The 21,876-nt window shown below is 44.1% G+C and overlaps 2 protein-coding genes across 2 annotated transcripts; both read left to right on the top strand.

Annotated features, from left to right (window-relative positions):
* The first annotated feature begins 1,911 nt into the window (after nt 1-1,911).
* On the top strand, nt 1,912-8,030 carry otud6b (OTU deubiquitinase 6B). Its single transcript, XM_079750009.1, has 8 exons — nt 1,912-2,108; nt 2,340-2,479; nt 2,685-2,804; nt 3,095-3,295; nt 6,269-6,389; nt 6,547-6,608; nt 6,698-6,804; nt 7,464-8,030. The coding sequence occupies exons 1-8, from the start codon at nt 2,033-2,035 to the stop codon at nt 7,546-7,548; spliced, it is 912 nt and encodes a 303-aa protein (XP_079606135.1). The 5' UTR covers nt 1,912-2,032; the 3' UTR covers nt 7,549-8,030.
* Nucleotides 8,031-8,219: 189 nt separating this feature from the next.
* On the top strand, nt 8,220-17,623 carry lrrc69 (leucine rich repeat containing 69; the record flags this gene model as incomplete). The annotated part of the gene is made up of 9 exons (XM_079749875.1): nt 8,220-8,465; nt 8,562-8,688; nt 15,754-15,826; nt 16,039-16,234; nt 16,314-16,385; nt 16,551-16,652; nt 16,798-16,977; nt 17,248-17,358; nt 17,576-17,623. Coding segments are annotated over 9 exons (1,155 nt in total), but the record flags the coding sequence as incomplete, so codon positions are not given.
* Nucleotides 17,624-21,876: the final 4,253 nt, after the last annotated feature.

The following is a 21,876-nucleotide window of genomic DNA, read 5'->3' as shown; positions in this document are numbered from 1 at the left end:
AACACAACAGTAACACATCCTTACATCCTACATCCATTGACTACTGGTGTCAGATGACGCCTCATGAAACGTCAAAGCCTCTCAGCCAGATGATCCACCAAAGTGGTTTGACCTCAAAGCTTTAAATTAGTACGCTAGGGACCACCTAGTGTTGAATGGACAGTGAAAGTATCATTTTAAAGGAGACATATTGTGGTGTTTTCCCAACAAGTAAACATAGTATTTGAGTTCCAGAAAACATGTTTTTGAAGCTGTTAGCTGTTTGCGCCTATAGCTGCTATGTTCGCCTCAGATGATATTATGAATCATAAAGGCCGCGTCTGACGTCTCTGGTACTTCCACACAAGAGCGAAGGAACCGGGCGGGACGGAGGGGACGTGTCCCCTCCAATATTGGAGACAGGCGCATTTGTACCACCTAAAAATTATACCGGGGGGAGAAAAATATTTTATTTTATTTTGAAAGCGCAACACAGTGTCTTGTCACCGCTTCTTATTCTAAAAAACTGGATGATTGAGCGTGCAATTAAATAATTGATTTGATATTTATCAGTTCATTACTGTCATTCAAAATGTGTTTTCCTTTAGATTTACAAATGTATCATTTTAGTAGAATAAAATACATTTGTGATTTTTTTCAGTGTAGTTAATTTATGACATATTTCTGTTCAAACCATTAACGGATCTGTCAGGTTTCCGATATGTGTCCCCCCCCCCCCCCCCCCCCTGCCGCCGAAGCTTCGGTGGCAGTCCGGCAGCCCCGGCGGGGGGATCTCATAATTGTAATAATAATTATAATAATAATAATAATAATAATAATAATAATAATAATAATACTCAAAGTGATTGATAGAATAAAGTGGTATCACACTGCATTATGACTGAGTATGAGTGTGATTATTTAATTGATAAATTCAAGTGATCATGGAACTGGGTAGCGTCTTGTTTTTGTAAATGATGTGTTTTAGGCAACTGATGGTGTGTTCCAAATGCCTTGGACACCAGCCTTCCGAGTTGCAAGTGGTGAAATCTCCCAGCTTCTTTCGGAATTTCACAGAGGCACGCCCCCTTTTTTCCTTCGTGCCTCGGAATTCTGAGAGTAGACCGAGGGCAGTGATGATGCTCTCAACAAAAAAGGCTGCGCCCGTTTAGAGATTAATTTTCTTTGTATTTGTACCATGTTGGTCATTTTAATGTTGATTTTAAATGCTCTTACACGCTTGATTACATTGCTACTTTATTCCGGTCACCAATGTATGCATTGCACGGTCTTGCTGTGCGTGCAATACAATGTAAAGTTGTGTTGTTGGTTTTTGTGCTGGTTTGCTAAAGAGGCTAATGTAGCTAACAATAAACAACGACTAGACAATTTCATGACACTCACAAATACGAACGGGAACGCTAAAAATGACCAGAAATTGACGTCAAAAGTGCAACTCAGAAGGCTGGTGTCCGAGGATTCGGGAACACACCATTATTTCGGGAGAAGGGAAGGTTTACGTAAAGACACATCAAGTCAAGTCAGAGCTTCCGAATCTCCGAGCTGTTTTGAAGGCGGCAGATATAGTCATGGACCTATTAAAGAATAAATCAGAACGATTCAGGAACACACCCTGAAAACCTGCTCCCGACCAGGTTTGGTTGTGAGCATAAGTCACCATGGTGATACAGCAAAGCTGAAAGAGATCGACTTTGCAACTCGTCCGAGGATTGTTGAACACGCCATAAGCGCTGCAAGCCAGGAAACTACGTCACGTTCTCGCTAGACCAGGTCAGACGTACGGGCGTACCATACAAATGGATAGCATAACTAGCAGGAGGCGCTAATGGCCTTCCGATATATGATAGGAGAGCGAAGAAGAAGAGGCTCCACCTGTTTTGTCTAGGTTTTTGTCATTTCCGGGGACCCCTGCCTCACATGCTTGTTTAGATCCAATTCTTATTTTATCTTCAGTAAGCATTTTGGAAGTATAATAGCAAAGGGTTAGAGGATTTGCTCAGATTCTATTTTAACCCAATCTCCAAAAAAAGTCATGGAGGAGGATATTTTAGGCAGTCCAGAGGAGCTTCTGGCAAAGCAACACCGCAGGGAAAAGAAAGACTTGCAAGGTATTTAAAATGATCCGTCTCTCATGGCCGATGTGTTGGTTGGACAATTTAAAATGCAGGCTTTTATTAGCCATGTTCGACTTATAGAAGAACAGCTGTACTTCATTGTGTTAATTCTTGACCATCTGATAATTATAATTCACAATTGTATGCGATTCTCTGTCCTCCTCTCACGGACCTTGCAATAGTGTACACGCAATTAATACATCTGGCTTTGTGCGATATCTGTAGCGACAATCCAAAGCATGAAGAATACGGTCCCCAAGAACGACAAAAAGAGACGCAAACAGCTGACAGAAGACATCTGCAGACTAGAAGCTGAACTCAACATGAAGCAAGAGGAGGAAATCAGTCGGCTCAAAGCTACACAAGTAAAGGCCAAATAATTTGATCAATGTCACGCAGCATGTCAATTTATTCTCTACCTCGACATACCTAAAGACAAGACATCTGCGTGTCTAGTTCGAAAAAAACCTTTTCAATATTTGAAAATTATACAGACACATTTTGGATTCTGACGTTATTATTGTTCATTATTATCATTGAGCAGCTTCTAACTTTCCATTGGTCGGATAGGTGGTGGAAGAGGCAGTGAAGGTGGAGGAGGTGGTGAATGGCGTGGAGAGCCTCGGGTTGGATGGTGACCAGAAAGCAGACGAGAAGCAGCCTCGTGCCACCAAGGCTCAGAAGAGAAGGGTGAGACTCTCACTCAGGTATAATTGTTTTTTAAATGGGGGCCAAGCTTTCATCATTTTTGAAAGAGCTTTACACTTGTCACTCGTATGTTAAATTATCCCAAAAGAAACAGGAAGGAATTAGAATCTATTATCCCCCAGTTCCAACTAGATGAGCAGTGGTTGGTTTAGGGCGTCTGGCTCAAGGATGGCAGACTGGAAAACGGTTATATTTCTGGACCACTGGTAGACTGTGGGCTGCAGGTTTCAACCCAGTACCTTTTTAAATCCTAACCACTTAATCTCTTTCAGGATAAGAAGGCTGCTCAGGAGAAGGAGAGAGAGAGCCGGATAGCAGAGGCGGAGGTGGACAACCTGCTGGGGGCCAGGCACCAGGAGGGCTTGAGGCTGGCCCAGAAGCTCTCCGAGCGCCAGCTGCAGATCAAGGAGATTGCCTCCGACGGACACTGCCTGTACCGCGCAGTCGAGGACCAGCTAGCCCGCCGCGCGTTGGTACGTATCTTAGAAGGTGTTTCATCTGTAGCTAATCATAGTTATGCTCTTAAGACCATATATTATCTTTGATCGTTATCTTAGACTGTAATGTTATATCTATGCATAACATATACAGTGGGGCAAAAAAGTATTTAGTCAGCCTCCAATTGTGCAAGTTCTCCCACTTAAAAAGATGAGAGAGGCCTGTAATTTTGATCATAGGTATACCTCAGCTATGAGAGACAAAATGAAAAAATAAAATCTAGAAAATCACATTGTCTGATTTTTAAAGAATTTATTTGCAAATTATGGTGGAAAATAAGTATTTGGTCAATAACCAAAGGTCATCTCAATACTTTGTTACATGCCCTTTGTTGGCAATGACAGAGGTCAAACGTTTTCTGTAAGTCTTTACAAGGTTTTCACACACTGCTGCTGGTATTTTGGCCCATTCTTCCATGCAGATCTCCTCTAGAGCAGTGATGTTTTTGGGCCACACGGACTTTCAACTCCCTCCAAAGATTTTCTATGGGGTTGAGATCTGGAGACTGGCTAGGCCACTCCAGGACCTTGAAATGCTTCTTACGAAGCCACTCCTTCGTTGCCCGGGCGGTGTGTTTGGGGTCATTGTCATGCTGAAAGACCCAGCCACGTTTCATCTTCAGTGCCCTTGCTGATGGAAGGAGGTTTTGACTCAAAATCTCACGATACATGGCCCCATTCATTCTTTCCGTCATACGGATCAGACGTCCTGGTCCCTTGGCAGAAAAACAGCCCCAAAGCATGATGTTTCCACCCCCATGCTTCACTGTAGGTATGGTGTTCTTTGGATGCATTCTTTCTCCTCCAAACACGACGAGTTTAGTTTTTACCAAAAAGTTATATTTTGGTTTCATCTGACCATATGACATTCTCCCAATCCTCTTCTGGATCATCCAAATGCTCTCTAGCAAACTTCAAACGGGCCCGGACATACACTGGCTTTAGCAGGGGGACACGTCTGGCACTGCAGGATTTGAGTCCCTGGCGGCGTAGTGTGTTAGTGATGGTAGCCTTTGTTACTTTGGTCCCAGCTCTCTGGAGGTCATTCACTAGGTCCCCCCGTGTGGTTCTGGGATTTTTGTTCACCGTTCTTGTGATCATTTTGACCCCACAGGGTGAGATCTTGCGTGGAGCCCCAGATCGAGGGAGATTATCAGTGGTCTTGTATGTATTCCATTTCCTAATTATTGCTCCCACAGTTGATTTCTTCACACCAAGCTGCTTACCTATTGCAGATTCAGACTTCCCAGCCTGGTGCAGGTCTACAATTGTGTTTCTGGTGTCCTTTGACAGCTCTTTGGTCTTGGTCATAGTGGAGTTTGGAGTGTGACTGTTTGAGGTTGTGGACAGGTGTCTTTTATACTGATAAGGAGTTCAAACAAGTGCCATTAATACAGGTAACAAGTGGAGGACAGAGGAGCCTCTTAAAGAAGAAGTTACAGGTCTGTGACAGCCAGAAATCTTGCTGGTTTGTAGTTGACCAAATACTTATTTTCCACCATAATTTGCAAATAAATTCTTAAAAAATCAGACAATGTGATTTTTCTGGATTTTTTTTTTTTATTTTGTCTCTCATAGCTGAGGTTTACCAATGATGAAAATTACAGGCCTCTCTCGTCTTTTTAGGTGGGAGAACTTGCACAATTGGTGGCTGACTAAATACTTTTTTGCCCCACTGTATGTGTGTATATATATATATATATATATATATATATTAGTGCTGAGAGTTTAATGCGTTATTAATGGCGTTAACGCAAACCAATTTTAACAGCGTTAATATTTTTATCGCGCGATTAACGCTCTTTTGGCTTGGCAAACGTTGTCAAGCCAGAAGAGCGTTAGAAAAACTAGAACACCATAGCGGATCTACACCGGAAACAAAGCAGCAAGCACGCCGCACAAACTTGTTGGGGCAAGCAAGGATACGGAGCGGGTGAAAAACCCCTTAAAAGTGTGTGTGTGTGTGTTTGTGTGTCACTCTGTTCGAGCCTGCACGAGAGTTCAATGTTGTCATTAGCTGTTATGTCTTTCTGACCAATCGCAGTTCAAGGCCCACCTGGGCTGTACCACTTCGGGAGGGGCCGCTCAGTAACTCCCCTCTAGACAAAATCGACTTGGTTGCGATGTTGACAGTTTGTGAATGTCGCGTCTGTAGAGTGAGTGAGAGGTTGCGGGCGCACAGCTCAGGCTGCCGGACGGCGCTGCAAGGAACTTTTATAAACGCAATATCGTTACCCCCAATAATCAGCCCGACAGCCCCGAAACGTTAACGGCCCACCGGGAATTCTCCCGACTCTCCCGATTACCACTCCGCCACCGTGTGTGTGTGTGTGTGTGTGTGTGTGTGTGTGTGTGTGTGTGTGTGTGTGTGTGTGTGTGTGTGTGGCGTTATTCGATAGCCTGGTAATGTGTATAGGCCTACGTATGGTAGGAATATTCATACTGGTTTAAATAATAAATGTTATAGTATTTACCATCTTTGCTGAGCAAGAGTTTTGTTCGAAAGTTCAGTGATTGAAACAAATAAAAGCCTGGGCTATTGAAGTTTTACGGTAGGCCTACCACTGTCCTACCCGATGTCACGTTAACCGGGTTGAATTCACTGCGGGTCTCTCTTCTTACTGTCCTTCTCAAAACTCTGATCTCACTAAAAGGCTAGCAGCATGAAATCAAGGGATATTTAGATTATAAAAAGAATGTGCGATTAATCGCGAGTTAACTATGACATTAATGCGATTAATTGCGATTAAATATTTTAATCGCTTGACAGCACTTATATATATATATATATATATATATATATTGCGATACCGATTTATTATTGACAAATGTATACTGCTTTTTCTGCCATTTGTGATGAATTGTTGCCTTCATAAATTATGAGATCTCAAATGTGTTGACAAAAGTGAACATCCATGAGACTGAAGCTGTTTTTGTATTGTCTTGAAGCCAGGCTTAACCCTGAGCCTAAAGGGACTACGATCGCGCACCGCCGAGCACATGAGAGGTCATACTGACGACTTCATCCCATTCCTCACCCACCCCAACACGGGTGACATGTACAGTGCAGGTACAACTGTTTTAACATGTTCATTTTGTTTTGAATCCTTTGTTTGTGTGTTAGAGGCATGTCAACTGTTTCACTAAGACATAAGAAGGATTAACTAAAGTGTGTGTGTGTGTGTGTGTGTGTGTGTGTGTGTGTGTGTGTGTGTGTGTGTGTCCAGAGGATTTTGAGAAGTACTGCAATGAAGTTGATCACACTGCAGCTTGGGGCGGACAGCTGGAGGTATAAGCACAATGTCAATTTGGTGTTTTACCATGAATGTAGTTTGTAGTAGTAAAACATGCTGTTCTGTTGTTTTGTTCTGCCCCCAGCTGCGAGCGCTTACTGAAGTCCTTAAGCTTCCCATAGAAGTGATCCAGGCGGATGCGTTGGATATAAAAATAGGAGAGGAGTACGACAGTCCCCCTATCACGCTTGTGTGAGTTTATTTTGGTCTAATTGATGGAAGTCATGTTGCATTGCTTGTTGGGTTTAATGACGCAGACACACCTAGTGACCATATTGGTTCTAAATGCTAGCTGGGTCAGGAACTGAGATAGCTGTGGGTGATTCCAAGGGCCCATGGATGACAAATACTGAACATTTCATGTTTAAATTCAAACTAAGACTGTTACATTTCTTGGCAAAATAATGTTTATAATAGATCCGATATCATCAGTTTTGACTCGCATGGACAAGAAACATTCTGATGTAATGGCTTATACAAGCAATTTTAGATTTACATTTCTGGGCAATATTTCCGTAGCCAATGCTGCAATTTGGTATTGGTTGGTAATTCTATCGAGGTCTAGCGAAAATAAAAGCTTCAATAATACTCCTCTCCCTTCCAATTACTCTGGTTATGTGCAGATGATTCCCTGAATCCTTTTAATTTCTATATTTCAGGTTTTAATGGGTTATTAAATAATAGCATTCACATTCCCCTTCCTGTCCTTTTTAAATGACTTGGTTAATGAAAGCTATCTTACTGGCCAACAGATGCAAATGGTATTTCATAACAAGGAGAGCTTTTGTTTTACCATTCGCACTCTGGTTGAATTGTACTTATTATAAAGACGTCTACTTTTTTTTTTTCAGCTACATGCGTCACGCTTACGGCCTGGGAGAGCACTACAACTCTGTGGAACATCTGAAGGAGCCTGCCAACGAAGAAGATAGCTGAGCTACTAATATATCAGTGCTTCAAAAGTTACTACTGTGACACTTTTGGAAGCATGGCATCTCAAGGCAGTGTCTTAATGAGGCTTAGTGTGTTGCATTAGGAGAAAAAAAGTGTATCGCTTGCTTGGTATAAAGGGAACAGTATGTATAATTAACTTTCCCAGGTTGTATCAGATGAGTGTGACTGAATCTAGCTGAGGCTTAAGATTAAACATTCAATGGATTTTTTGTGAACTCATGGAGAAATCCTAAAAAAAAACATTCTACCATTTATGAAAGTGTAAGGCATGTTGAAAAATTGTATTTATATTAGACACTGACTGAGATGTTTAGTTTATCGCTAAACAAACTTGAGAATGAATAGATAGTTCCTTCTATTTTGTGAATGTGTATAGGCCTACTAGAGGTGCGTTGTGTTTACGGCCAGAAGATGTAAGTGTATGTGTGTGCACAAGGATTTTGTGAACCCATCATTGTAATGCATAAAATATAACGGACATTCGTGTATTATTTGGATCTTTTAATGAAGTTTAGTTATGTTGAATTACACGTAGAGTAAAGTTGAACCATAACCTTATATAATATTATATATATATATATATATATACGCCATAGAATCATATATATATATATATATATATATATATATATATTATATATAGTTATACGAGGTTAGAGGCCGCCAGTGTCCACATTATGAACACCTCGGGAGTCTCCATGGGAACATCACCTGCTAAAACAATGGCTCATAAGTTGGTTATTAGAGCAATTCGAGGAAATGCCAAGTCTTATGATTTATCTGGTAAAGAGATCACCAGCGTGCCAACATCGATTTCGGAAATACAAAATCTGTGTGTCCTACGTCTCCAGAATAACTTCATTAGAGCCCTGCCGGAAGAGCTGACGTTCCTATATAATGTGAGTTATAACGTTAATACTTCAAATAGACAATGGAAAACGGTTATATTTCTGAACTTAAATACAATGTTTCCCTCATTACATATTGTCTTCAAGCTGACTGAACTCCATTTGGATAACAATGCGTTCGGAGAGATCCCGTCGGTTTTGGGCCACATTAAGTGGTTAAAGAAGCTGTATCTGTCCGGTAACCAAATCACGGCCCTGTCACCACTGGTTTGTGGTGAGTAACATTAACATTAACTTTACAACTGTAGGTAACATTAACATAAATAAAAAATGAACATGGTGAGTAAAATTAACACACTACTGGTCTCGCCAAATTTTAATGCGTAGACAAAATATCACAGCGCGCTTTACGGGGCGATCAACGGGCGCATCTCCACGTGCGTGACGTAAACAGCGCGTTCTAGCGCTCGAGCTGCTCGGACCTCCCCGTGGGTTTAGTTCTCTGGCGATAACGTAGAGCAGGCATCTCCAAACGGCGGACCGCGGTCTGGGTCCGGACCAAGTGACGGTCCTATCCGCACCCATTACCAATTTAAAATAATATTTCACTATACAAAGCATGATTATGTTAATAAAGACATTTCTCACTGAAATACAAATTGAAAGGCATAATAGTCCGTAATACAGCATAAAAACAGCAAAAAGTAATGATCTTCACAGAGCGAAGATCATGCATTCGAACTCCCCCCCTCCCTCCGTCTGTCACGGCATGTGCGTAATAGCGTCACTCAAAAAATAACCAATCAAATCGTTTATTTACCGGAAGAGCGATTTGGAATGAAAAAATGGCTTGCTCGAAAATTAGGAAAGTTGACCACGAAAACAGACATTTTAAAGATGAATGGACTGACCAATTGCATGTTCATTCTCCTTCTAGGCAGTAGTACTAAACCTTTGTTGTGTCTTTTAAGTGTTGAAACCATGGCACTGATAAAAAGCGGGAATATCAAGCGGCATTACGAATCCAAACACAGATCCTTCGAGGAAAAGTATCCCCAGAAGTCAGAAGTAAGACCATGGAAAATATCCGAGCTGAGAGATCAGTATGAGAGGTCTACGCTAGTCTTCACACACTCATTAACAGGCCAGCAACGTGCAAATTAATGCTCACTTAAGATTGCATGGATTTTGGGGTAACATAAAAAACTTTCAGTGACCGACTGTTGTGAAGGAGTGCTTGAAAGCCGCTGCCGAGACGTTACTTGAAAGTAAACAAAGGAAATGAATTGTGTGAAAAAATAAGCAAATCCCGATGTCAGCTGCAACGACAACCAGAAAATCCGAAATGTTATCAGATGACGCACTGTCACAGCTTGATGCGGCTGTTCAGAGTGCCCCATCCTTAGCCATTGATGAGTCTTCAGATGTAACGGATAATCGCCAGCTTTTGGTTTATGTGCGATTTTTTCATCAAGACAAGAAAGAGATCTGTGAGGACCTGTTGGGTCTAACACCATTTGAGGCACACACAAGACAAGAAGATATTTATGAGGCTATTAAGGAGATGCTGTCAAAGAGGGGGATTGATCTAACAAAGGTTGTCTCAGTCACTACAGATGGGGTACCTGTTTTGCTTACTTGAAATGTAGGCCTAGTGTACCTGTTTTGCTTATTTGAAATGAAGGCCTAAAAGAGCACAACACAAAAAGAGCATTCTTTGTGTGTTTATTTGAAATGTAGGCCTGGTGTACCTGTTTTGCTTATTTGAAATGTAGGCCTGGTGTACCTGTTTTGCTTACTTGAAATGAAGGCCTAATGCTATTTTTGTGTTTATTTGAAATGTAGGCCTGGTGTACCTGTTTTGCTTACTTGAAATGTAGGCCTAATGCACTTTGTGTTTATTTGAAGTGTACGCCTAGTGTTCCTGCTCTGCTTACTTGACATGTAGGCCGTATGCACATTTTATGTTTACTTGAAATGCAGGCCTAATGTACCTGTTTTGTTTACTTGAAATTTTAATATGCGTTACATGGTTACTTTTTTCATGGTTAAAAGTAAGCTATTTGGAAATTGAAAATAAATACATCTGAAATTATAAGGAAATATGCTGTGTTGATTGTATTTGACAAAAGTAGGCTATTAAGACGTGGTAGGTTAGAGGAACGGACCTGTCTTGGAAGGAATTTTTAGTAACTGGACCTTGTTCAATTTTAATTGAAGACCCCTGACGTTGAGGCTCTGACTCAGCTCTCTCTACTGCCGTCACTCCAGCGCAACACACGCACGCACGCACGCACGCACGCACGCACGCACGCACGCACGCACGCACGCACGCACGCACGCGCGACTAATTCCGCCGCTAATAACAACTGGTGGCGTGGACTCTGGAGAGTCAAGGTCGACACTCGCCGCTGATAGATTGAAGTCTTTGGAGACTTACGCTTCACACGCACACGCACTCTCACACAAACAGGCAGACAGACAGACAGACAGACACACACACACCACTCCATCGCTCTCAACGCTAATCGGTGATCCGGTAGAAAATATAGTAACGCACATGTGTATGTGACTTTGATGTGTACCTTTAATCTGATAACTGGTTTGGAAATAGTCGTTACTGAAAAAAGTGGTCCGAGGCCAGTAACGCATTATTGGCATCACTGCTGGTCAGTAACATTAAAGGGGACATATTATGAAAACAACACTTTTCCTGGGATTTGGGGTGTTGTTTTGGGTCTCTGGTGCTCCCACACGCATAATATCTTTGAAAAAAGTCTGTACATAATTTTTTGAGTGAGATACGCATTTCTGAAAGCACCCCGCCTACAGTTACCAAACGAGCGAGTTGGCACACTTGAATATTACCTCCCAATTCCCCACTTCCCTCCAATCAGAGCAAAGCTAAGATTTTGTGGACCAGCGGACGAGCAGCTCCGGCGGGTAGTAATGGCAATTTCGGCTCTATTCAGGAAGCCGGATCATTTGGATCAGCTCACCAACAAGAGCCGGCTCTTTCGGCTCCCAAACGGCTCTTCATATTACCACTTATACCTTTTACAATTCAGCCAAATGTAGCCCGTTTTGACTTATGATCCGTATATGTAGGCCTATATATCTCTCAATTATTCAATACATCGTATTAGTATTTAAAAGTAAAAATGACATTTTCTAATATGATAATCAAGTCAGCAAACACCGCCTCGAATGGGGTGGAAGGTGGTGAGGATGGTAAGGGGGGGCGTGGCTGCCTGTGACGGAGCATTGCGGTTACAGTCCGAACATCCATACCTGGTGGTCCGGATGTCCCTCGACATCCCAGGCCAGAAGATGGTGGCACGGACGTGCTGCTCCATCGCAGAAGCTCCTTGGTGGGCGGCGTAGAGGTGCCGAAAGACTCTCTCATGGAGGGACGGTGGAACCACAACATGGTCGTAATATATGAGTATGCCATCCTGCGCGTAGATGGACCCACAGACTGGCGACAGACTCGCTAGGACAGGGTCATTAACATCAACCCTACCCTCATGCTCGATCAGGTACAGAAGGCGGCCGAGGCACGCGTCAGCTGCCGTCTCGTGCGAGAAGGGACCATGAGATGGCTCCTAGTCCTTGTGCATCGTCACGGATGGAAGCCATAAGTGCTGATTCGTCAGTGCGGCGTCAGGTACGCTTAGCGATCCCAACGAGGATCGTCAAGCGTACGTTTGCAGAGCCCGAGAGGGATGGATTCCTCGAAGTCGCATCAGCGCCATGGTTGCTCTTGCCAGGCAGGTACACAATAACAACGCCATGGGAGCGCTGCTTGAGTCTTAACAGGCGTGAGTTTGTTATCTCATCTAGCGTGCGGTCGCCGAAGATCTTCACAAGGGGCTTATGGTCGGTGACTACGACGAGGTTGTCTCATCCTTGTGTGAAATACCGTGTCTGCTCCAGGCCCGAGGCCACGGCCAGGGCCTCTCCTTCGATGGCCGCATAGCGTTGCTCCCCCGAGGATAGGAACCGTGAACCGGCGAGTGTGATCCGCCATCCTCCTGGGCAACATTCAGGTATGCCAGAAGTGCAGCTACAATGTTGTTGGAGCAGGAAGTAGCCAATGCCACGCCTGGACCAGTCAGGGCGGAGGCAGGTGCGCCTCCGCATGTCGTAGACCTCCACACCCTCATGGATGGCTCTAATCATGGCTTGTTTAGACGCTTCGAAAGCTTCCTCCAGTTCAGGGGACCACGAGAATTTGCAGTGTGGGCTGAGGAACGGCCTGAATAGCACCATAGTGTCGCACAACTGGGCGTAGTTCGCCACCTGGTTGATAAGGCCAAACCAGCTTCCGATATCTGTCGTGGAGTTCGGGGTGGGGAAGTCCCGGATGGCGTCCAAGTACTTCAGGAGTGTCTATGGTAGCATCTGACACCCTGAACCGAGCAAAATCTACACTCCTCTCCGCAAATTGAAACTTATCTGGGTTCAACACAATGCCCGAACGGCCGACACATGTCAGGGAGTCGATGGTCCTCCACCAGTGATGCTCTAGGTCAGTGTCATAGTGGACAGTGTCATCCACACAACGTTCTTTGCGCTCGAAGTCCGGAGAGGACAGCGTCAAAACGACGTCCCCAGATGACAGGAAACCTTGCGGCGCCCTGGTGTAGCGCCAGCGGCCGAAGGGCGTGATAAAGGTGGTCAGACGACAATCCGATACACGCAGGGGCACACTATGGTAGCCCTTCCAGGCGTCCGTGACGGTTTTCCAGGTGTCCCCCGGGATGCGACGCGCGAGGTGGAATGGGTATTCAGTGGCGAAGGTTTCACGTTGGCAGAACTTGTTGAGAGGTGAGAGGTCCACGGTCCTGTGGGGGTAGCCGTCATGCTTCCATGTGACTACCATACGATGGCACCATGTCACTGGTTCGCCATATGGCACACGTTCAATGACTCCAAGGGCTTCATCCCGAGGGGGTCGTCATAGACTCTTTGCCGCCAGTGCAGAGGCACAATGGCCGCAGTGTGGCATGCCTTTGGCGTGGCTGCTGGGTCCATGTGCATCTTGATGGGTGGCCCCACCATGCAAGGCAAAGCTTGATGAGGGCAAGTGTTGAATGTAGATGAGGCGTATCTCTCTAATAGCCAATCTCTCATCCGACCGTTGTTCTCCGTTGTGCGAGGGAACGGCATTGCCTGAGGCAGTGGTGGAGGGGCTGTACGCTCGGGGCATGAGCACTGAGCATCCTGGGGATTACTTTGGTCTATGCAGCCACTGTCGGCAGACCTCGTAGCATTCACATACAAGGGCTTGATCGGTGTGTCACGAGCGCCAGGGCCATTCTCGTCTCTGGGTCCTTCTCAACTGTTACTCGATGGGAAGTCCGCAGTTAAGAGGCCGAGGTTAAGCAACGGCTCGTAGGAGAGGTACATTGCCCGAACTGAGCTGCTCACGTACACCATCGAGCCGCAGGATGTAACACCACTGTCGCTGGGGGCTGTTGAGAGCCTAGCGAAGAATGCTCCCTCAATGGCTATGGGGGAGTGGTTGGCAGCTGACTAAGAGGCCAACCGCAGTGAATGGTGCGGTTGGCCTCGCCCTGGCCACCGCAGTGTCGGCCAGGGCGTGCTCTGAGTAGAGAACATTGCGGGCCATTTCCTTGTTTTCAATGACTGCAATTACATTGTTCACTGGTTTCGTCAGAATGTCAGGCATCCCCAGTGTCTCACGGCATATGTCTGAGTCATAAATCCTGTTGATCAGAACATCACGGATAATGTGGTCGGTATAGTCTACATCCTTGCCACACTCGCATACCGCAATGTAGGCACATGTCTCCGCCTTCTCTCGCACCCTGGCGGTGAAGGCACGGAATGCTTTATCACGTCCCTGGTGCAACTGAAGCAGCTTGGTGCGTAGGACACATGTGGCAACCAGAATGACGGCTAGTGAACGCATGGCAGCGATCAGATCCACCAAGGGTCCGGAGGCGATGTTGGGATTGGCTTTCAACATGCTGTCTCTAAGTTCAGGCCCAGCGCACTGAAATAACTGATGACAGCGAACTGGAAAGGGGCTTGGGCAGCTCCGACGCCTGAGCCGGTCGAAAGACATCCCAGCGACGGATGAACACGTTCCATTCCTCTATCGTTCGCCAACATCGACCTTAGGCCGATCAAGTTTCGGGCCATGTGGAGTCGGGATTTGGGCCGGCGGGTTCCGATGGACAAGTCTGTGATTCGCCAACAGATCAATGGCGAGTGCTTCAGACACATCCCCAGTCTCGAAAGCGCAGCCAGGAACAGTACATCCAACGACATCCATGGCTTCTTCATGAAGAAATACACTCCTCGATGTCAAACTTCTTATTCAATGACAATGATGAAGAAGCCCTGCAGACATGTTAGACATGTTAGACATGTGCAAGTAGGAATTACTGGTTGTAGCTTATGTTGTTATCTTGTGTATTGACACAAGATAACGGCGGGTGTACTCCGGTAGCTGAACTGCCGTCGAAGCTGGCAGCTCCGGTGTGGGGAGCTCGGCGGCAGTCCGGCAGCTCAGCTCCCGCAGTACAATCTCCTCCCGGGCCAAAGTTCCTTTCCCCCAATTCTTCTCAACCATGGCCGAGATATCCCCCACTACAAGTCTTTACTTGTTGTGGAAGTACCAGAGACGTCATACGCAGTCTTTATGATTCATAATATCATCCGAGGCGCACATAGCTTTTGACCGTGATATTAGATATAATATTATATAAATACCCATGTATAATATTATTATTATTATGTTATATTATATTATATAGATATAGAGCTCCAGCAGTCCCCAAACGGCAACAATCCCTTCTCCTCCATGCTGTGGTTCAGTCAGACAGCTCATTGGTCTATGGGCAGCAGCTCATTTGCATTAAAGTTACACCAGAGACACCAGAAACAGCGCATTCTGAGGGGAATAGCGGTAGGTACGATTTTTTTTTCCTAAAAGCTATTTCCAGCAAACAGCTTCAAAAACATGTTCTACGGAACTCAAATGCTATTTTCACTTGTTGGGAAAACACCATAATATGTCTCCTTTAACATTAAAATTATCATACTACTGGTCTCATTAACAAACGACTGGTTGCATTAACACACTACTGGTCTCATTTACATACTACTGGTAACATTAACACATGACTGGTTTCATTAACACATGACTGGTCTCAGTAACACACTACTGGTCTCATCAACACCACTGGTCTTATTAACGTACTACTGGTAACATTAACACACTACCGGTCTCAGTACAACTGTCACCACGAGTCTGTGGTGAGTAACATTATTGGCTGCAACATAAATGATTGTCGTCTCATTTCAGCTGGTTTGCGAAATCTTGTTGTCCTCAATCTGAACCACAACAAGATTCAACATCTTCCGCCTGAGATTAAAAGGTAGGTTTATATCTATGGAAAAGGAAAATGGCCATGTGATATTTTTTTGGAGTTCTGACTTTAATCACAAAATTCTGAGATTAAAGTCAGAACAGGAAGAGTTCTGATTTTTAAGTCAGAATTCTGAGATAAAAGTCAGAACTCCAAAAATAGAATCACATGTGGCCCTTATACTCTTCCGTTTATAACGTACAACTCTTATTGTCTTTTAGTTTGGCTAAACTTGAGCGTCTCACCATGACTGACAACAAACTGGAAGCTCTTCCTCCAGAGTTTGGACGGCTCTCTAACCTGATCCAACTGAACCTGAGCAGAAACCACTTGTCCTGGCTCCCTGGGGAGCTGTACAGCTGCAGAGAGCTCACCAAGTTGTATGTGGCCAGAAACCGAATAACGGTTCTTCCAGAGGTATCACATCTTTTCTTTTCTTCTCCAATTGTTCGGAAAAACAAATGCTGTATCCCTGAATTGATGTCTTCCACGACAGGGTATCAGGGCATTAGCGAAGCTGAAGACTCTAGACGTTGCTGGAAATGAATTGTCCATGTTCCCTGTTGAGGTAGGCCTTTATCCTCTTATGAGTCGGTCGGTCTGTCGCTTTGTCCTCTTAAGAGCACTCACATTTTTGGGCATTTGGGTATATAGTTGATTAACTTCATGATGGAATAAAATATGGCCTTTACAATATTGTAGTAGAGTAAAATGTGTTATTGTTGTGTTACAGTTTCATATGCTGCCGCTGCAAGAACTTTATTGTGAAGGGAACCAATTTGTCCATCAACTACCAATAACTTCTGTGCAGGTTAAAACCGTTTTTTCATTAAAGGTGAAGCAAAACATGTCTTTCTCTTTCTTTGTATATTTGTTTGATTTTATTGAATGTGTACAGGTCACTGGATGAAATTATATTTATATCAATGAATTAGTAATAATTTCTCTTTTACCTCTAAATATATAACCTGCTGTTGTAGGAGCTGGCCGCTAGATTGGTGCTGTTGGAAGACAGAAACAAGCATTCTATGGTCCATAGGGCCCTTCCTATCTACCCCTGCCTGGAGGCCATATTAGCTGACTGGGGCCACTGCGCTCTCTGCCTGGGCCCCATCCTCAACTTCTGGTTGGAGTGTGTGCACTTTCTCCCTGTAAGAAAGGTATGGGCCCCTTGCCACTACTCATCAATGTACGCAGGAACAAAAACATAAAAACAAGGTTGTCTTCTCTACTTTGTCTGGGTTTCCCCCTGGGGTAAGTTTGGAGACAAATGGCTTTTCAGAAGAGAGTGCGTGTGTGTGTGTGTGTGTGTGTGTGTGTGTGTGTGTGTGTGTGTGTGTGTGTGTGTGTGTGTGTGTGTGTGTGTGTGTGTGTGTGTGTGTGTGTGTGTGTGTGTGTGTGTCTTTTTGTGTGTGTGTCTTGTGTTTCAGGGCATGAAAATGAGTTTGCGGACCGTTCCGGTGAGAGCTGTACTATGTTCATACAAGTGCTTCAACAGGAAAGGCCACTCCTACTATGGCGTCTCTTTGCATAGTGATGAGCTCAATTAAAAGGTAATGAGCGTCAAGGTTAGTTTTATAGTCCCAACATTTCTAGCATATCCTCGTAAATTAGTTTATTTGCAAAGACTTGATACATTTGGTGAGGAATGTGACTATATTGTATCATGACATTATTATTAATTCACAAAAAGTTATGTATTATTAACAATTACCAATTGAAATACTGAGACTAAGGAACATTGTTTTATGATTTCAGAACTTATGCCAACCTATGCAAAGATGGTCACTAGAGGGCAGTAGATAACCACCACAGCGCTTCTGAAAACAACATAGAATGTATATTAGCAATAATACAGCATGTACAACACAAATGTATCACCTAATATCAGTTTTTAGTTTTGTAAACCTGCCTTTTTATTTGGGCAATGACTATTTTTTGCGTTTTTGTAAAAATAAATCAATAATTAAAAATGAAAACTATTCATTTATATTTGGTTGTGATTTGTTGTAGAAAAGTTCAATTGGGGCTTAGTAGTAGTACCCAACAATGAATAGCTACGATTGCAAAAAGTGGCATATTGCAAAAAAAAAAGGGCTGAATAGTTTTCATCATGATCCGAGAATAGTCAAACCATTCGTCAAAATGAAATATAATGTATTGGTCGTAATGTGTGTGTGTCTGAAGGGAACCCTGTACTGATCTACCGCCACAGAGGTCCCAGAGATTCAAACGCCCTCTATCCAGAGATAGGAGCATCTGTTCAACCTGCCAATGAGAGAGAGACATAGCAAGAGGAAGAAGGAGAGGGAGAGACATAGGGAGAGGGAGATGGAAAAAGAGAGGGAGAGAAGAGTGAATGGGAGAGAGGGAGGGTGTGTGTTTGTGTGTGTGGATGGGTAAGGAGGAAGGGAGGAATGGGACGGGAGGGAGAGGAGGTGAGGGAGGGTGAGAGAGTGAGGAAGGGAGGCAGAGGGAGGAAACAAGGAAGAGAGGGAGAGAACTTCATTTCAGCAAATTAATTTCCTATCCACGCCTCTAGAGCTTGCAAAGCTTCGTTCCGTAGCCGTGGCCATGGCCGCCGCAGAGCGCCGGAGCCTCATGCATTATGCATCAGGTTTAATTGCAAACCCAGAAACTAATGACTTTGGACTGGTTAACAGCAGGGGATCCATACATCTCAGGCAAACTGAATGAAAAGTCTGCTTGGAGGAGAGAGGGAGTGAGAGAGAGAGAGAAGGGGAGGGAGAAAGGGATTGAAAAGAGAGACCGGGCCCTAATTGATGAATAATTGAAGCGGCAAGCTACAGGGCATAATTGTGACATTTTGTTTCAATCAATTTCCAAGTGATGTGGGCGAAAGAGCACTTAGAGGGAGCGGTGGTGACAATGAGCGAGACGGAGAGGAGGAGAGACAGAGCTGCGGCCCTGATGGACATGGACATCAGGTCCTCACTGAGGACCTGATGTCCATGTCCATCAGGGCCACTGTGACTGAGGACTCCTCAGTCACAGTAAAGACACATTCTGGTTGGGGGGGGACAACGGACCAGGTACAAAGAAGGGCACTCTTTTCCTTCCTCTCTCCTATTCTTACTCGGGTTTCCATATTTCTTTAGATGATGTAGATTAAACTCCCTGTAGGGAACTTGTCCATTCCGTGCTTAAAGTCTGCCATTTGTTATTTGTCTTTTTTTTATATTGTTTTTTTTTTTATATAGATGTCCAACATAATGTTTTAAACAACCAAAAGATATGCGATTTTGCCTGACTTCAGTTGTCTGTAGAACTGAATAATGGCTGCAGGGGCAAGGTGAGACTCAGAGACGACAGACAGAGGCTGATGGTCATCATTAAGAGAATGAGGGATATTTAATGCTTGTGGTAAATAAGTTAAGTGTTTGGATGCACATCTGATGTACTGTAACTGTACATTACACTAATTAATTTGACATGTTTCATCCCCTTGATCACAGAAAAGGTATCTTCAAATCCAACTTGACAAGGTCACACATCCTCTTAGCATTAGCGGTATGCTACGTATGAAAAAGTGTATACTAGTGTATACTATTAAGACATTTAGATTTATTTAAATGGACTTACAGTTGATTATTTCCTCAAAAGTCTTGACTTTATTACATAGTTGAATTAATATGATTAATTGATGTTAACTGATGATGATAACTTTGCCATTCACCTCCATGCCCATTTAGAAATCAGGTACATCTTTTATGATAATTTTCATTAGTATAGGCTACTCGTGGCCCTCCTAAGATGGCGCAATTTGATTGTGTTTGCTTTCTTGGGATATTGGGCAATATCCCATGATTGAGATCTCAAACTCAGGATATTGGGCAATATCCCATGATTGAGATCTCAAACTCGAGATATTGTTTTCATCGCAAAATATCCAGCTTTAAGAACGAATAAACTGCTAATAAAAAAAAAAGAAGATCCCAGCAGAAAGTGTTATCTTGTTTATTTTTGCAGTGCTCACGTGTTATATATTCGATAACAATTATTCACCACAGGCTCCGTGAATAGTGGGGAATAGCCCCTATCGGCTATTCCCCACTATTCACTAATTATGATCATTTGGTCAGAACTCATCTGCTTCCGTTTTTTAATGATACCATTTTTGAAATAATGCATTTTATCACAGATTGATGACTGCTTCCTGTCTGTGTGGGGCAATATGACTAATAAAATGACCTAAGCTGGAACTATGGCATCAAGGCAAGTTGTTTCTATTTATTCAAACTATTCATGCATCATTGTTTCTGAACAGAGAAACATTCTACGTTCACAACACCATTCATTAGCTGGATTTAGCTTGGTGTTGGAGATCAACGGTGCTACACACATAGCATATGCACCCTTAGCTGCTGTAAATAGGTCAGTGCACGGAAGTGTCTCCGTGATAATAGCTGTGGGGTTGAAAGGCCACCAGATCTGGACGGGTCCTCTTGACGCCAGATGCTGGGTTCCTCAAGCGTTCCTGGGGGGGTGGGGGGGGAGGAGGGATCGGGCACTAGCAGCCCGATGGCCCCAGGCCGAGCCTGTCGTCTGTCGCTTTGGTGTCCAGTGTTTTGTGAAAAAGACTGAACACAATCATACACCCACAAACACTCTTTGGGGACACTCACACCGATTTATTTCCACACAAACAAGGTCCAAAACTCACTTTTGAATGAGGTATTTTTGACTGCCAGAGTGGAAGCCATTGTTTTCATATGTAACCCTGAGATTTTTAGATAATGCCAAAAGGACAAATCTATTCGCAATTGGCTGGTGGCGGGCGTCCATTTCGAATTCTGGCCGCACGCACACACACACACACACACACACACACACACACACACACACACACACACACACACACACACACACAGGGTCAACTATGTGCACATTTGGTGTAAGCCTAATGCCATGCTCTACAAGTTGGATCGAGAAAGGACCTCAAATACACACAGTCTCCCATGAGCATGCATTATAAATAGCCACGCACACGGATAGCTACACACTAGCATGTAGAATAATGCCTAAATCCATTCGAGAACACTTTAACTAATGCGATCACAATCAGTTCCAGGCGGCGACCGCCCACGCTGCCGGGATAATGACGGTTTGCTAGCGCTCCCCTGGCCCTCCCCCTCCTATGCATTGTGTCTCTCCCATATATTCGACACTAACATAAACACTGGTGTGCTCTTAAACACATTCACCTTCTACACCAGACGACCTTCCTGACCACCACGTCCAGAGGGATAGAGAGCGGGAGGCAGAGAGAGTGAGATTGTGCTTTTCGATAGTGTGTATCTATAATAAACAAATTCTGGCTTGATTGACGTGTATGCAAATGAGGAAGTGGCGTCCTCAGAGGAGGCGGCATAAGGACGAGCAGCACGCTGACAGCGTCGACAAAAGGGGCGCTTGTACATTCCTGACATGCCCAGCATATGTTAATGAACTCATTCTCCCGCTCTGATATAATTACTGGGAGAGGGGAGGGGCGTGGAGGTGGGGTCGGGATGTTGGAGGGGGGGTCAGGGGCTGGAAGAAGATCTCTCACATGATGCTACCTCACGGGATGGTGGTGGTGGTGGTGGTGGATGAAGGGAGGAAAGAATGATAAAGTAGCTGGTGCATAAATTGTCATTTACCATGGGTGGCGCAGCGCGGAGGGGGCGAGCGTTCAATCAGGATGATGTATGGAAGAAGAGCGATGCCGCGGTAGCTTCATTACATACCGTCTTTGTTAGAGTGTTATCTCCGCACCATGACTGCTATTATCTTGTTGGTATGTGGGTATTTTGTTTTTCAGTCTTGTCACTGGAAAGGCTTAGTGCTAGAAAGTCTTTAGAGTGATGGGTTTCAGATTCATTTTGGTGCAATAGCAGGAGATGAAGTTCTCAAAGGTTTTAAGAGCCTCTAAAACACAAGATCTTTAGCGTTTACGGTACGGTTCAAAAGGACAACGTTTCCTTTTCATCATACATCGATATTATGACTACATTCAGGCATCTGGAAGGCAATTCATCTCTCCAACGGAAGCTCTC

Source organism: Pollachius pollachius (assembly GCF_949987615.1).
Source record: "Pollachius pollachius genome assembly, chromosome: 13".
NCBI classification, from domain to species: domain Eukaryota; kingdom Metazoa; phylum Chordata; class Actinopteri; order Gadiformes; family Gadidae; genus Pollachius; species Pollachius pollachius.
The sequence above is the reverse complement of the archived record's forward strand: the minus strand, read 5'-3'. Positions and strand labels throughout refer to the sequence as shown.